The sequence below is a fragment of the Peromyscus maniculatus genome, chromosome 7, assembly GCF_049852395.1.
Source record: "Peromyscus maniculatus bairdii isolate BWxNUB_F1_BW_parent chromosome 7, HU_Pman_BW_mat_3.1, whole genome shotgun sequence".
In the NCBI taxonomy this organism is placed as follows: domain Eukaryota; kingdom Metazoa; phylum Chordata; class Mammalia; order Rodentia; family Cricetidae; genus Peromyscus; species Peromyscus maniculatus.
The window spans coordinates 6702678-6718475 of NC_134858.1; the positions used below are offsets into that span (position 1 = coordinate 6702678).

General features: G+C 39.6%; 1 protein-coding gene across 1 annotated transcript in view; it reads right to left on the reverse strand.

Moving 5' to 3' along the window:
• Positions 1 to 8803: 8803 nt before the first annotated feature.
• Positions 8804 to 15798, reverse strand: part of Cntn5 (contactin 5) — a 1160177-nt gene continuing 1153182 nt past the window's right edge. The window contains exon 25 of the mRNA XM_042280381.2: positions 8804 to 11473. Within this exon, the coding sequence (XP_042136315.1) occupies positions 11373 to 11473 (101 nt within the window). The 3' untranslated portion in view covers positions 8804 to 11372. The remainder of the gene's footprint in view (positions 11474 to 15798) is intronic.

Consider the following 15798-nt stretch of genomic DNA (forward strand, 5'->3'; position numbering starts at 1 on the left):
AACTTGGAGGCTGGGATGAAGATGAGATGAAACAGGCCACGGTTGATCTGTCAGACACACCCAACACAATGGCAGTTAGGCTTGTTGGCACCAGAGCCTACCCTCCTTTATCTCATCAGTAGATATTAAACATCACCACGTACATCAGGACAAAACTTAACAGGCCAGGTCTTTCCATTAATTCTGTTCATGCTAGAGTTTATGGTTTTGGAGTAAGCTCCATAGAAGGCCGATTGTGTGTGTGTGTGTGTGTGTGTGTGTGTGTGTGTGTGTGTGTGTGTGTTTCCCTCGGTTTAAGTTCAGTGAATGTCAGGTTTTGCATAGCTACTTGTGGTGATATTGTGTTCCCCAAAATATTGTGCACCCTAATAAACTTACCTGGGGTCAGAGAACAGAACAGCCATAATATTAAACATAGAGGTTAGGCAGTGGTAGCACACGCCTTTAATCCTAGCATTCCAGAGACAGAGATCCATCTGGATTTCTGTGAGTTCAAGGCCACAGGTGTGGTAACAAGAGCCTTTAATCCCAGGAAGTGAAGACAGGAAGCAGAAAGGTATAAAAGGCCTGAAAACCAGGAACCAGCCTGGATAAGCTTTTCGGCTTTTTGCTGTGGACATTGCTCTATATAAATAAAACACTGATGGCCAGTGACCAGGCAGAAAGTAGGTTGCCAGACAGGAAGTAGGTGGGACAAGGAGAGAGGAGAATTTTGGGAATTGGAAGGCTGAGGGGGAAGACACTGCAGCCACCACCAGGACAAGCAGCATGTAAAGACTCTGGTAAGCCACCAGCCACGTGGCAAGGTATAGATTTATAAAAATGGGTTAATTTAAGATAAAAGAACAGTTAGCAAGAAGCCTGCCACAGCCATACAGTTTATAAGTGATATAAGCGTCTGAGTGATTATTTTATATGTGGATTGTGGGACTGCAGGGCTTGGGGAACCTGGAGAGAAGCTCTCCAGCAACAGCTTTTAGCAGCAGTTCAGCTGAGATCCATTTGGATGAGAACTCAGAGGCTTCCAGTCTGAGGAAACAGGATCAGCTGAGGAACTGGTGAGGTGAGGTGGCTGTGGCGTGTTCTGTCTCTCTGATCTTCCAACATTCACCCCAACATCTGGCTCAACATTTGTTTTTATTAAGAAGACCTGTTAAGATTCGTGCTCCAGCTACTTTCATGCAAATGGCTACTAAGAAGACTAAGTCATGCTGGGATTGAACATCCAATTCTTCTACTCCATTTGTTTTTTGCAACATTTTTTTTTCTGTATTTGAATCTTCTACCCAATGTTAACATATAGATTTATGCTCTTTATCTTCTAGATGAATCCTTCCCTGTGGCTTATCACTAACTAGAAGCAGGGTCCCACTTTTTATGTGCGCTGTCTCTACCTTCAGTACACAAAACAACAGCCAACGAAGCAGCCACAGGGCGCTTTTGAGGAAAAAAAATCTTAATTTTGAGTAAAATTTCCATATTAATAAAACAGAATATTTGTTTAATATAAAGTTGTGTAATTAATAAATAAAGTAACAGGGAAAAGAGAGAACAGCCTTAGCTTTTAAAGACAAGGTCTTATGTAACACAGGCTGTTTTTAACTATGTAACTGAGGCTGGGTACTTCTGGTATATTTCTGCTTCCATGACTCAAGTTCTGGGATTATAGGTGTCTGCCCTATATATGCCTAGCTTGAGAACAGCTTTTCAAGACGTTCTATTGGCAAATAGTCATTTTACATAGTTATGGTCCATGAAGAGTTTGCATTCATGTGTATCAGACACTTTGACCACATTCACCTTCCTATTCTCTGCCCTTTCTCTTCCCTCCTCTTCTACTGGTCCACTTCCTTTTCTTAGGTGATAGTCTTGACTTTCAAGTTATATTTGTATATGCATTTGTGTCTCCACATAAAATCTGGGCTCCACATCTGAGAGAAAGACATGGAGTGTCGTCTTTCTGAATTTGGATTATTTTGCTTAATTTAATCTCTATTCCACCCATTTTCTTGCCAACAACATAATTTCATTGCTGTTTATGGCTAAATAAAACTTCATCGTGTATCTATGCCACATTTTCTTTATCCAGCTCTCTGGTGACTACCACCTAGGCTGTCCATAATCTCACTATTGTGAACAGTGTGGCAGTAAGGCCAGATGTACAGGTGTCTCTGTTGTGTGCTGATTTAGGTTCCTTTGACTATATGCTAAGCACAGTTTTTTTAAAAAACAAACATTGAATTGGCAAAAAGAATACACACAGAATAAAACCTTTTGTTATCCTCAAATATTAAGGAAGCAATTATTTTAAGGATTTAAGTATGTGTGTGTATGATGTGAGTGTGTGTGTGTGTGTGTGTGTGTGTGTGTGTGTGTGTGTGTGTGTGTGTATGAGTGTGTGTGTCAGTGCAGGTACTTTTGAGGTCAAGAAGAAGGTGTCAGATCCCCAGGAGCTGGAGTTACAGGTGGTGTGAGCTCCCTGCTGCTGTTGGTAAGAACTAACTCTGATCCTCTGCAGAAGCAACAAAGAATTCTTAATGTCTGAGCCACCTCTCCAGCTCCACAAAGATGCCATTCTTAAAATCACTTACATAGTTATAATATCACCAAACTCAGTTATTGATTTATTATGAATCAGTCCCAAATCAATAATAATAGGTGAGCAATAAAATGTGCAAGCTAGTGTGAATGAAGGCAGAAGCAAAAGGCAGGGGAAGTTTTATTCTTGGTGGTGCTGTGTCCGAGGTACGTCCACTGCTGTGGGGTCAGTGCGGTCCTCTGCAAACGGTGTGAGTACTGGAGATGGGGTGGGGGCTTGGAATTCATGGTCAGAAGTACTAAATGGGAAAAAGGATTAATGTCATTAAGAAATAATGAAAAATGATTTAGGCTGGCCCCTGCATTGTCACTATATTCAGATTATAGCTCAAGTACTGTGTTAATATAATTAGGGACAAATCCCAGTGGAAATTAGCAAACTCGGCATAATGTAAATGTTTTTTAATGACTGTAGAGATTCTGTGAGAGATACCCTCGTTAGTGATGCTAATGGTGTAGAATAACACTTCCTGTTACCTTTGTGAGATCCTGAGTGCTGAAAGGATTGTTTCATTTAATCTTCAGCCTGTGAGGACAAAGAAAATAATACAGCTAAGCACCCCACACTGGTGTGGACATAGGCCTGTTTGTAAGCTGCTGGCCCCTGGATCAGGAGAGTTGGAGAACTAGCCCTGTCCCTCATGGGCTGCAGCACATGGGAGAGCAGGCACTCCATCCCACCAGGGAGGCACATTGGAGTTGACCCTGTTGGCAAATGAGGGGCCTGAGGGCATGAGGAAAACTGAGCTGACCCTGTGCCCCGCCCCATTTTCTGCCATGTGGAGGCATGGGCAGGGAAAGATGTCCTCTCCTCTCACTCCTTGCTACCTGCAGCAGGAGATAGGGCTGGCACCTAGGTCACAGGAGTGGGAGAACTAGCCCTGCCCCTCACCAGCTGCAGCATACTACAGCTAACCCTGTTGTAGGGAGGGGACTTAGGTGAGCCTGCCCGCCAACACCCTGTACAGCAATCAAGAGAAAGAGGGCCCTGCACCTTGCCTGGGCAAGGCAGCGGAGCTGGCCCTAGCAGTGTGGCTGAGCCAGACCCGATGCATGGCGGAGGCTGTGTTGGAGAGCTCACCTGGGTGGCGACAACGGGGAAAGCTGGAAGGCTGACCAGCCAAGCTACCACCCAGGCCCAGAACCAGGCTCTGAATTGGCCCACCTCAGCCTGCACCTCATCTGTGAACTATTGGAGCCTGTGAAGGGGACTGACATACAGATCCAAAACTGCAGGATCTCCATGACAGGGGACAACAACAGGATGTACAAGAGGAGCCCCGGCAAGAGCCGGTTATCCACGGTGTAGCAGACCCCAGAGGCCTCGGCCAGACCAATGACACATGACAATGAATGCTTGCTTGAAAGTGAAGATGGGAGGAGAAAGGGTTAATGATGTAACTCAACCGGCCACACTACAGCTTCTAGATTCTTCTAGATTCTTCTACCCCCGCTCCCTCCCTCCCTCTGTCCCTCCCTCCCTCCCTCCCTCCCTCCCTCCCTCCCTCCCTCCCTCCCTCCCTCTCTCTCTCCTTCTCTTTCTCTTTTTATTTGTTTGTTTGGTTTTTAGTTTTTCTTTTAAATTGGGGGGTTTTACAAGGGTAGATGGTGGATGGGGAGAATGAGTGACATCAGGATTCATGATGTGAAATCTGAAAAGAATCAATAAAAATAGAAAAAACAAAACCCCAAACCCAATGCAGACCCCTTTTATACCTAAAACAATTACTTTAGCATGAACATAATTATTTATCCTGGTCATCTAAAATATTTACTTTTTCTAAATTTGAGCTAAAATTCAATCAATGTATTTGTATTTTCCATTTTTTTCTAAAGTTCTTATTAAAAAGGAGCCTCTGCTCTGTTCTGCCCCCTCCATACTATAAAGTGGTTACTGTCATAGCTAATTAATTCCTCATGGTCTCACATAGTGTATTTTCTATTTCTTGTGTATTTTGGTGCACATCCTGTGCAACTAATAGAGGTTGGCTAAACTTAGGACACAGGTTTATTTTTAATTATCAGTGCATACAGTAGTATTTAATTACAGCTTACCATAGTATTATATACTTCATACTGTATTACCTCAGGTTGTCAATAATGTAGGTTATTGACTGACCCATTTTTAGTGATGCTAAAATTAATAAGTAGGTTCTAGTTGCAAGCCAGACTCAGATTCTTCATCATTCTTGTAATGATTTTTCTTAGCAATCATTGATAAATATTGCCAGAATCAATATTTCATTAGGGGTTTAAAATGATGATTTTCCAAACTTCTTATTTATTTGCCATATGCCATTGGGGACAAATTCAAGACAGATCTTCCATCAAGTCTCTGTTTATTCACCATCCTTGATTCCTGGCACTACTGGATGATACAGTTTTGTTTTATGTAATTCTTTTGTCAGTCATCAAAACAACCATTTCTCCTAAAGGCCATGGATACTTTCAAAGTGTGCTGGAGACTGATTCAGGCCAGTTCTCTAGCCAATGGGTTTTGGAGAGGTCTCCGGGCGGGGTGTGTAGAGGAAGTGAGGGAGGAAAGAATGGGAAAGCAAGACAGTCTCCTCGCTTCCTGCCCAGAGTGCATGGACCTGCCACTGCCAAGTGTATCTGCAGACTGGGTAGCACGTTGTGGAGAAGGTAAGATATTTGGACAAAGCAAGGGGACCCTCTTATCTTTGTGACTCTATTCATCTTCAATGTTTACCTAGCAAGCAACTGCCTTTGTGGACTTTGGCATCATCCCATACTTCTAGGAGCTGCTTAGATAGACAGAAGCTTGCTTTGGACTGTGGCATGATGACTGAAAGCATGACTGGCCTGAGAGCGTGTCAGATTCTAGAGACAGGCATGGTGCGATACTTGGAGCTCCATGTCATGATGTTGCTTAGCCCAGGCAATAAGGTTGTAGGAACTTCAAGGGGGCTCAAGGGCTTGGTGGCAGCAGGGATGAATCAGCATCTCCTCATGGTCTAGGAAGCAGATGAGACCCAGAGAGTGTGAAGATAAAGATCAGAAGTGTTTATTATCTTTCTGTTTCAAATTGTCATCATGAACTGGAAGACTTCATCCTCAGAATGCTTCCCCTTGACCCTAGAATGCCCAGAAATAATTTGCCTTTGAGCAGCTCTGTACAAGTAAACCCTTGGGTGCAAGAGGTTAGACACATATTTGACACACTCCATTCCATCAGAGAGAATGTTTCACACCTCAGTCTGTGTGGAGCTGTGATAGGGTTCAGCTATGTTCCTAGGGGTTGGGAAGCAGGTGTAGGGAGCCGGTTTCTGTCACATTGGAAATGGCTGCTGCAGGATTACTTCTATGTTATTGCAATCTCTTCTTTCAAACAAGGATCAGCTCCCATGAGAGGTGAATGTGCAACTTGCCACAGAGGTCACCGACAGAACTCCAGATGTGTGAGCAGATATAGGTGGTTTTTTTTCTCCCAAGTTTTATATTTTTTTTTAAGTAACATGTATGAGTTTATTCAAACTGAGAAAACATAAGAATTTGGCCATTTTTGAATGTTTTTGAAAAACTTTCCCTTCTGTACATGGTAATTCTTCATTTCTGTATTTCTGTATTTACTTTGTGGAGAGTACGTGTAGAGGAAGGAGTGCAGGAATTGGTTCTCTCCTTTTGTCATGGGTTCTGGGATTAAAGGAACCTTGTCAGGTGTGCCAGCAGCACATTTACCTACCTTTGGAATCCCCGCACTCACCCCATCTCCAGATGTTTTTAAGTGTATATAAGGCCTCGTCACTGTTGATCAGTGTAGGCTATGGACTTCTTTCATAGTGACTAATTATTAAAAATTGCAGGGTCAGTTTTCTGTGGTGAGAGAAAATATCTGTTTTGTGAATTTTTATTTTGATCCATTATTAATATAATATGATACAAAAATGTATTTGTGCATGGCTATGAGTCATTAATTATATGTAGTACAAAGATAAAGTGTATATTATCACCATGACATAATAACCAGAAAACAAAATAGAAACTATCAAGGTGGCATGCTATAACATTTCTCTGAGGAGAAAAATTCATTTTCTTTTTTTTAGAAAATCCAACACATAGAAGATTCAGATCAGTTTTACTTGGTTTAAGTTTTTTTTTTTTTTTTTCATAAAAGGTTATCTGTAGACAGGGTCTAGCAGTTTGCCGAGTCACTGAAGCCTGAGTCATGGAGATCTCTGTCCCCACCAAAGTTTGGTGGTGTTTCCCAGAGATCTCTGTTCCCCACCAAGGGTTGCTGGTATTTCACAGGTGGTTCCTATTACGCTTGAAAGCAGAGGCCTTTCAACTTCTTACTATGTACAAATACTAATCACACACCAATAAAATAGAACAATACATGTTCTAACTTCATCACTCATCTTCAGCAATTATAAACTTTCTGTTACTCTTTCATATATTTCACTCCAAAGTTGGTTTAATTTACTTGATTATCTTGAGGAAAATTCCAGAATTATATCATCTAACCCACACATACTTCAGTATATCTCTAACTGATAAATACTTAAAAATTGTTGGTGATATTGTTATTTCTTCCTCTCTATTTAATACTTTGCTCATATTCAAAATTCTTCCATGTTCTCAAAGGCTCCCTTCTTAGGCTCAGTCTGTTTGAATCAGGACCCTAAGAAGTCCCCGTACTGTTTTCAGCAGATGTCACCCTTTAATCTACAACATATTACTTCCCATTTTACCTCTGTGTGACACTTATTTGTGGAAGAAAGTGGATGTATTATTGTATTGTTGAATATCTCACATTGAGGTTCAGTCTGGTTCCAGTCTTGTGATATTATTTAATTAAAACAATTTCTTCCAGCATTTCTTGCAAAATAGAAGTGAGAAAGGTTGATCAGATTCACGCTGAATTTTAAGAGATATTGGAGGGATTGTTTATGTCCTCCCCTCCCCTCACCCCCTCTCCTTTTCCCTCCTGATGGATCTCCTGTCTCAGTGTCTCTTTCAGTGATATCACCACAACTGGATTCAGATGTTGCAGTTTCATTAGCATTTTACCTACACCTCCAACACCTGATGATCATTCTTCTTGTTTCTCCCACTGTCTTTATGCTGGGGATGAAACTCAAGGTCTTGTGCTCGTTAGGCAAACACTCTACTGTGCTACATCCTTAAACCTTTACTTTTGGGATTCTATTATTTTTTCTGTATTTCTTTCCTCTTCCCTCCCCCCTCCTCCACTTCCTCCTCCTCTTTCCTCTAGTCACTACTGTTAGGTCAAAGAGAAATCCATATATAAAATCACTAAATATTGCTGAAGCCCCCTGAGTTACTTTTACTATTCTGTGTTTGAAAATGTTTTAAAGTAGTTTGTCTCATCTGTGAGCCACTGAATGGGTACATGGGGAAGTGGGGTCTCGGGTGAGTTGACAGTCATGCAGATGTGGGAAGCCTGTTCTCCAAGCAATCTAAAGGTAATTTTACCTTTATATAACTTACTATTATTTAATTGTTATATAATCTGTATTATGCTGGGCACCGTTGAGAGAGAGAGAAATCTCAAAGTGGATGTTACAAACTCTCCTCTGCATGAGCCTGGAGTTGATAGCAGAGAAATGTCGGAAAGTAAACAGCTCTACGGTTGCTGTTGGTAGAGTAGAGATGAAGGAATGATGCTGAGAAGACATGAGAGAGCACATAAATACTGTGGCAATCATACCCAGGACAGAGTGTGACTGACTATTGCTACAAAAAAAGCCAAAGCATGCCTTTAGCATACACTCTACCCACAGGATTCCATAGAGTTTGCTGTCTTGAGAAGGAACAGCTCCTGAGTTTGACCCCAATTTTAACCCATTTCTACTTGTTTTTTGTTTTTGTCTTTGACACAGCTCTAGATGTTCAAGTCGGGGTTAGGATATCTATGGAGATTTTTAAAATCACATTTTATTACTTACTCAATTATTTATTTATTTATTTATTGGTTGATTGATTGGTTGGTGTAGGTGTGTGTGTGAAGGTTAGGGCAACATGAAGGAGTCCTTTAGGCTTTGTGGCAGGCACCTTTACCTGCTGAACCATCTCCTCAGACTTCATGGAGATTTTTGAACCCAAAATAATAGCATGTAAAGCTTTAAAAAGTAATATTTTCCACACAAAGCCATCATTACAAACAACCATTCCGTGGCCTGCTTGACATATTGACGTTCATGTAGTTGACAGGAGAGAAGATAAAAGCCAATAAAAACGGAATTATTTATTAAAAAGATCTAATGTTACAAGAACAGTACACAGAACTATTATCTTACTGTGTCTTCCACAAGATATATACCATTATATATAGTATATATACAGATTGTATACAATGTATTTAATGGTTTGACACAGAGTCCACAGTACCTTCAGTTACATATGCAAAACATTTGCTGTTATGAAGTGTCTCATGATAAGGAGTGCTGTTTTCTTATGGTTCAATAGGCGTTATAAAAATACAGTCTCTGTAGTGATTAAGACTGTGTGGTTACCATTCCACCAGAGAAAAAGCTTTCTCAGTACTGTTGTTGAAAAATAATGTTCCTTGATAAGAATGCTGTCTGCTTGCTACAAAATAACAAATACGGAATACAGAAATACAGATACAGTGAAAATCTGTTTTATTATTTTAAATAGGTTCATGATGCAAAATACATATTTTTGTGCATGTTGAGTAAAAACATCCCACATCTCTGGATTCTTCAAGAATGTGACATCAGGTGTTCTGTATGTGGATATTTGGGTAGAGATCTACTATCCACCAGTGATTGGGGAATGTTGATTAATCAGAATCTGCCATGTTGTGACATTTCTATTTTCTAGGTTTTATTTTAGGAGAATTTTGTAAAGAAGTTGATTCTTAAAGTTCTTCAGTAAATCTAGAAGAGAATGTCAATAATAAATGAAGAAAAAGTCTCAATTCACCAAATGTGAAAAACATATTTTTTTAAAAATATCATTCTACATTTTTTTTCAGATGCATGATTTGTTCTGGCAAGTGACACCGTACTTGGGGAAGCTCATCTTTTGCTTTCTGTTTGTGAAATTCAGCCTCTCCTATTCCCCAGGAGGCACATGAGAAAGGCCACGTGGTTTTATTATTCATAGGCTTGAATAGTCACTGTCTTAGTATTTACTGTAATAGTCTGTTGACTAAAATCATCTTTTATATTGTCTTTCCTTTACTTAGAGCTCTCTGGGATACAATTTTATCCAAAGAGAATATGAATAACTGGCAGATAGTTACACTGTAATCTGAAAACTCTTTTAGGATATTCAGGATAGACACCCCCAAGCATCATTGACTTAAGCTCAGTATTTTCACTTTGTTTGTTATTAAAGATGCAAATAAAGTTAATTGGCTTGGATCATATAAAGTCAAAGCAATAAAATCTACCTTCTGTCCTCATAAGAGCATTGCTCAAATAGCCAGCATCTCCAGGTTCTTTCTGGAAAGTGAGGTTGCTATAAGTATCATTTCTGGAATCTTTATAGATATGATATCCACCCTTCTGCATCCTTGTGCTCTGTCCTATCACATCATGAAGAAGTATTATCTCACTTACCTTTTCTGTGAACTATCTCTTAGGTTGACTCTGACTCCTCAAATTTGTTAATGGAGATTGTCTCTGAAGGCATGGAATCCAGCAATGCAGACTTTGGCTAGACTAGATGAAGCCCTGTGGCAATGCCTTGTTTCCACAACAAGTTTTAAGAACATCACTGAACCTAGTAGTCCTTCCTTATTACACAGTAGTTGGGAAGCATTTATAAGTGGCATATGATATATAGCAGTATCTAAATCTTAGATATTTTTCTTTAAATCATTTGCTTCATTACACCTTTCACCAACTGTCCTTGTCCTTAAAATCATTTGCAATCAGCATAGAGCCTTGCACTCAATTCCACATCCATTTGAGAGCAGGTGGAGAATGGGACATCCCTGTCCGGTGCTCTCCGCACATTCATGTTAGCACCTGAGGCATTATGCCATCGCAGTTTTCAGCAGTCACTGGTTTTGTGACTTTAAGCTATCTTTTGACATTAAACCTGGACTGTATTTCCTGTAGGTCACATGTCACTTAGTGGGAAATAATAAATCAATTTGGACTCACTTTCTATTCAGCTTCCACTAATGTAAAATCCCTACCTCAATACCTTACTACATGGGCACATGTAGAATGGCCTATTGACGAATCTTGCTATTTTTCTATTCAGTCATACAACAGCTTTTGAGAATTCTTTTATGTATTTACCCTATCATGGATCCCAACAACTGAAGCAATTTTTCACATTTCCTGCTGCTTTGGTGTTGAAGCAGTGATCTGATGGGAAGTTTGGAAAACACTAGACTTAGAGTCTTGAGAACATATAACCTTCTTGGGTTTGTATTTGTTTTTGAGTGGGCTGACAGAGACCACCTCTGTAACAGATGGATGGCACTCAGAGTCATCAAATAGAAAATCAAAATCCAACATATTAAAAAAATTAAGAATACATCTGACAGAAATTACCTTTGCTTACAAAATTTCATTACATACAATCTGCATATTTTTATTGGACCAAGAACTGTCCTCTCCATTTACAAAATCCAAAGAGAAACCTGATGGGTAACTCATATTCTCCCCCCAAACTCCTGAGAGTGCACCGTCTGTAGTCCCATACGTTCAAAGCTTTCCTCAGGATCCTGGGTCTCCACTCACTCTGCGCTCTGTCCACTGCTGCTTTCTCAAGCTAAAGCAAAGAAAAGCAAACTGCATGAGCAGCTTTCACCAGGAACTGGAAGGAAGCATCAAAGCCAAGAGGAGTGTTACTGAGGACCACTTGGAGAGAGAGTGCACAGTTGACTGAGCGCTTGTGATTTTCCCACCTGTGAACAAAAGAGAAGCCTCCAATGAAGCCAGTTGGTAAGAAATGTTCTTAGGGGCAGTGGACTGCAAGGTTGGTCTTCTGTCCCAGGCATTGTTCTGCTATGAAATAAGGCATTGTCTGAGGTCTCTGCCCTCACAAGGAGGTTGAAGTCTATCTGCAAAAATGTACTGGAAAGCTGAACCATTTCTAAAATACAAATCTAACAATGAGAATGGGAGATTTTCACTAGTGGTGCACAGATAGAAATATTTTAAGGTCAAAGTATGGGAATGAAATCATTGCTGTAGAGCATAAACAGTTCAAGAACTGAAAAATAATTAGGAAAGTGGGATGTGACATGAATTCATAATATTCTATAAATAATAAAATTTAACAAATCATTTTATTTATTATATTCATGGGTGTTTGACTATTTCAGATGATCAGACTCAAGTCCTCATTTCAAAGTCGGCAAAAAAGGGCAAACATATCTATCATTCTTACACTTAGGAGAAGATCTTTCATGAGATCAAATCATCATATTCAGTTTGATGAATTGAACTAACTGCTTTGAGTTGATTGGTCTAAAGTGGTTTGAAAGCATCATATGCCTGTAAGCTAAGAACCACTTTAAGACAGTAACTGTAGGAATGATTTTTCAAGCTAGAAGTATACTGAAATATCAGAGTCATTGACATAACTACTCCTTGTATGCCAAGCATGGTAATAAGCCCTTAACACATTCTATCTTTCTTGATCCTTGTTAACATTCCTATGTGGTAAATAGCATGGTCCTTCTGTTGCAGATGAGAAAAAAGTATTGCTTAACAATTAATGAAAAAAAGAGCCCATGAATTTGAAGGAGAACAAGGAGGAGTATAAGGGAAGGTCTAGAGGGAATAAAGGCAAGGGAGAAATGTAATTATATTATAACCTAAAAATAAAAAGTATAAAGAAAACAAAAGGTGATAAATGTGATTAAAGTACTGAGCTGGCGGTTTGTTGGTCCAGATGCTCTCCTGGATTGTGTCTCTCAAAACAGTGACTTAGTTTCCTTTCTTGTTGAGATGATGAAATAATTCTGACAAAAGGCAATTTAGGGAAGAAAGGGTTTATTTAGCTTACAAGTCTGTCTTATAGTTCACTGTAGCAGAGAAATCAAGGTAGCAGAAACTTGAAATAGGCAGTCATATCACACCCACAGTTAAGAGCAGAGAAAAGTGAATGCATGTGTCATCACATCCTCCCTACTCCTGTGTAGTCCAGGATCCCCTGCCTAGGATATGGTGTTGCACCCAATAGGCTGGGTCTTCCCACATCAGTTATTACCATCATGACAGTACCCCACAGACATGTTTACAGGACAACCTGACACTTCTCATTAAGACTATCCTTTCAAGTGATTCTAGATTATATTTAGTTGACAAAAATCATCACAATGACTGACTCTGAGTATAATCTTAAGATAAGGATTAAAAAAAATTACACAAATCTTAAAATCTTCTGAAGCTAGCTTTGCTGGTTAGATGAGTGCAATGACATCATGGGTAAGTTTTTTTGTTAGAGATAGGGAATTTAAATTTATTCCTCACATACTTGAGAGCAAAAGAAGAACTTTGCTGATAAACCACACATGCAAACATCCACACATCCACACACAGAAGGTAAGTCTTCATTTGTCAATTTTTGTCACTAATGCAATAGAAAGATCGTTAAAATATTGGAGCATTTTGAGTAATTTCATATTTTGCAAAATGTATCGATTGTAAAGTTCATGGCTACATCTGAGTTACGACAAGAAAGGTAAATTAGATGACATACCTCACTGGAGTGGCTTGGGCATGTGGAAGAAGAGAAGCATGCCCAAACATCCTTTAATTTGTTTGGAAGTTGCTGTGTTAAATGTATTGATGATCCTGTAAAGTCATCTTTAATGTTACTGAATAAAGTCTACCTTTCACGTTCTAAATTAAACCCACTAATTAGATATGTTATCTTAACACAGCTTAACAAATAGTGAAACCCAACCATAAAGCAGCAGTGTTGAAGGATAAGATTCACCCCAGCTGTGAAGCTGTCCAGCTGTTTCACCTGAGCAAGTAATTTCAGCTTCTTAAGAATTTGCTTTTGACAATATAAGAATGAAACCAAGCCTCAGTTGGGTTTTATGGGGCTAAGTTAGATAAATCTATGAGATTTCACGTTATTGAAATTTAGGAATTGCTAATTGCCAAAATGCTATTAACTACAACATAAAAGTTGCTATTTTCATAGATATTGCAAGTTAATTAAAATATAAATGGGAAAATCAAAGTCTGTATAAGTACTTCCAAACTACTGAAATGACTCAACAGAATCTGTGTTTGAGTGAAAAGGAAACTCTTAGACTCAGCATAATGAAATTCCTAACTCAAAAGATGCCGTATTGGGTGGGCAATGTCCCAGTGGGTCAATAACTTGGCACACAAGCATCAGGTACTATGTTGAGATCTCTAGCACACATATGAAAAGCACACTTATGGTGGGATACATCTGTGATTTTCATTCTGTGTGGCTATAGGGGTGGATGCTGTGGAACCCTCTGAGAAGCACTGATGAGCCAGTCTGGCCAATATAGCAAACTTTAGGTAGAGTGAGAGATTCCTTCCTCAAAAGAAAGGTGGAGTTCATGTGAGTAATGATACATTATCCAGACATATAGTTACCCACAGTTTGGCTCTTCCAACCTCTCACCCCCCACTCTTCTGCAGTGATCTCTATTGGCTGAATGAGAGTAAATTTTCTTCAGAGATGTGGCCCCTGATAGGCCTCCTCAAATTTACAGTAGCGGGTCCCACACCCCTGTACATCCTTGCAGCCCTAAGTGGACTCAGTGCATTTAAAAAAAGAGCACCCAACGTTGGGGTAGAAAAGTGGAGGTGGTGTGGGCTAAGGGAGAAGTTGGAAAAGGGATAGTGGGGGCTGGGTTTGATAAAAACTTCATTATATATGTATGTAATATATATATGTGTATGTATATATATACACATATATATATGACTTTTCAAGCAATACAAAGAAAAGTTGGAGCATGTGGTGGTTTGAATGAGAATGGTCCCCATGGGCTCACAGATTTGGATGCTTGGTTGCAAGGGAGTGGCAGTGTTTGAAACAGTTAGGAGGTGGGGCCTCGTTGGAGTGGGTGTGGTCTTGTTGGTGAGTGTCACTGGGCGTGAGTACTGATGCTTCAAGGGCCCAAGCCAGCTTGTCTCTCTCTCTTCCTGATGCTTGTGGATTTGGATGTAGAACTCTCAACTCTTTCCAGCACCATGTCTGCCTCTGTGTCATGCTCCATGCCATAACAATAATGGACTAAACCTCTGAAACTGTAAGCAAGTCCCAATTAAATGCTTTCTTTTAAAAGAGTAGCCTTGGTCATTGTGTCTCTTCACAGCAATAAAACACTGACTAACACAGAGAGCAATAGAGGAAGACATTAGACTCCAACCTTGGGCTTTCCACATGTGCACACACATGCACACACTGAAACATACAGACATACATAGAAACACACATATACACACACACAGTGGGAGGAGCCAAAATGGAAAATGTCTTGTGCAATATCAAGAACAGGATGAAGGTCAGCAAATACTTGCTATGTTGTTATTAGAAGCTCGACACTATGGCAAAGGAGGCTGCCATCATTTTAATTTCGAAGAAAACTTTTTTTGTGTGCCTCAAGGTAAGTTAATTCTTAGATCTCTTCACGTGGATATCCGAGAAAGTGAGATCTCCCCCCATTTTGGGAATGTCTTTTCATTTTATGATTTGTTGTTTTGTTTTTATTTTGTTGAGACAAGATTTCTGTACTGTAGACTAGTGTGGTCTTGAACTCAGGGATTTGCCTGCCTCTGTCTCCTGAGTTCTAGGATTAAAGGCATGCACCACCACACCCAGCTTTGTTTTTTCATTTTAAAGTAACTTTTGCTGTACATATGTATATATGTATGTATATATATATATATATATATATATATATATATATATATATAGAGAGAGAGAGAGAGAGAGAGAGTATGAATAGAATTCATCCAGATTCCTAGATTTTTAAAATCATTTTTGCATAACTATTTCTCATTTATTTCACTTATGCAGCTATCTATCATCTATCAACCATCTATCTCTCTCTCAATCTGTATCTTCCCTCAGTGATTTGAGATAATGGGCCCTTTCCCTTAAACATGCCAATGGATGGCCTCTAAATATAAAGCATTGCATGTTTTTTTAAGTGTAACATTTTTATTCATGGTATGGGAATTTCATGCACACATACAATGCCTTCTGCTCATATAACGTTCATTT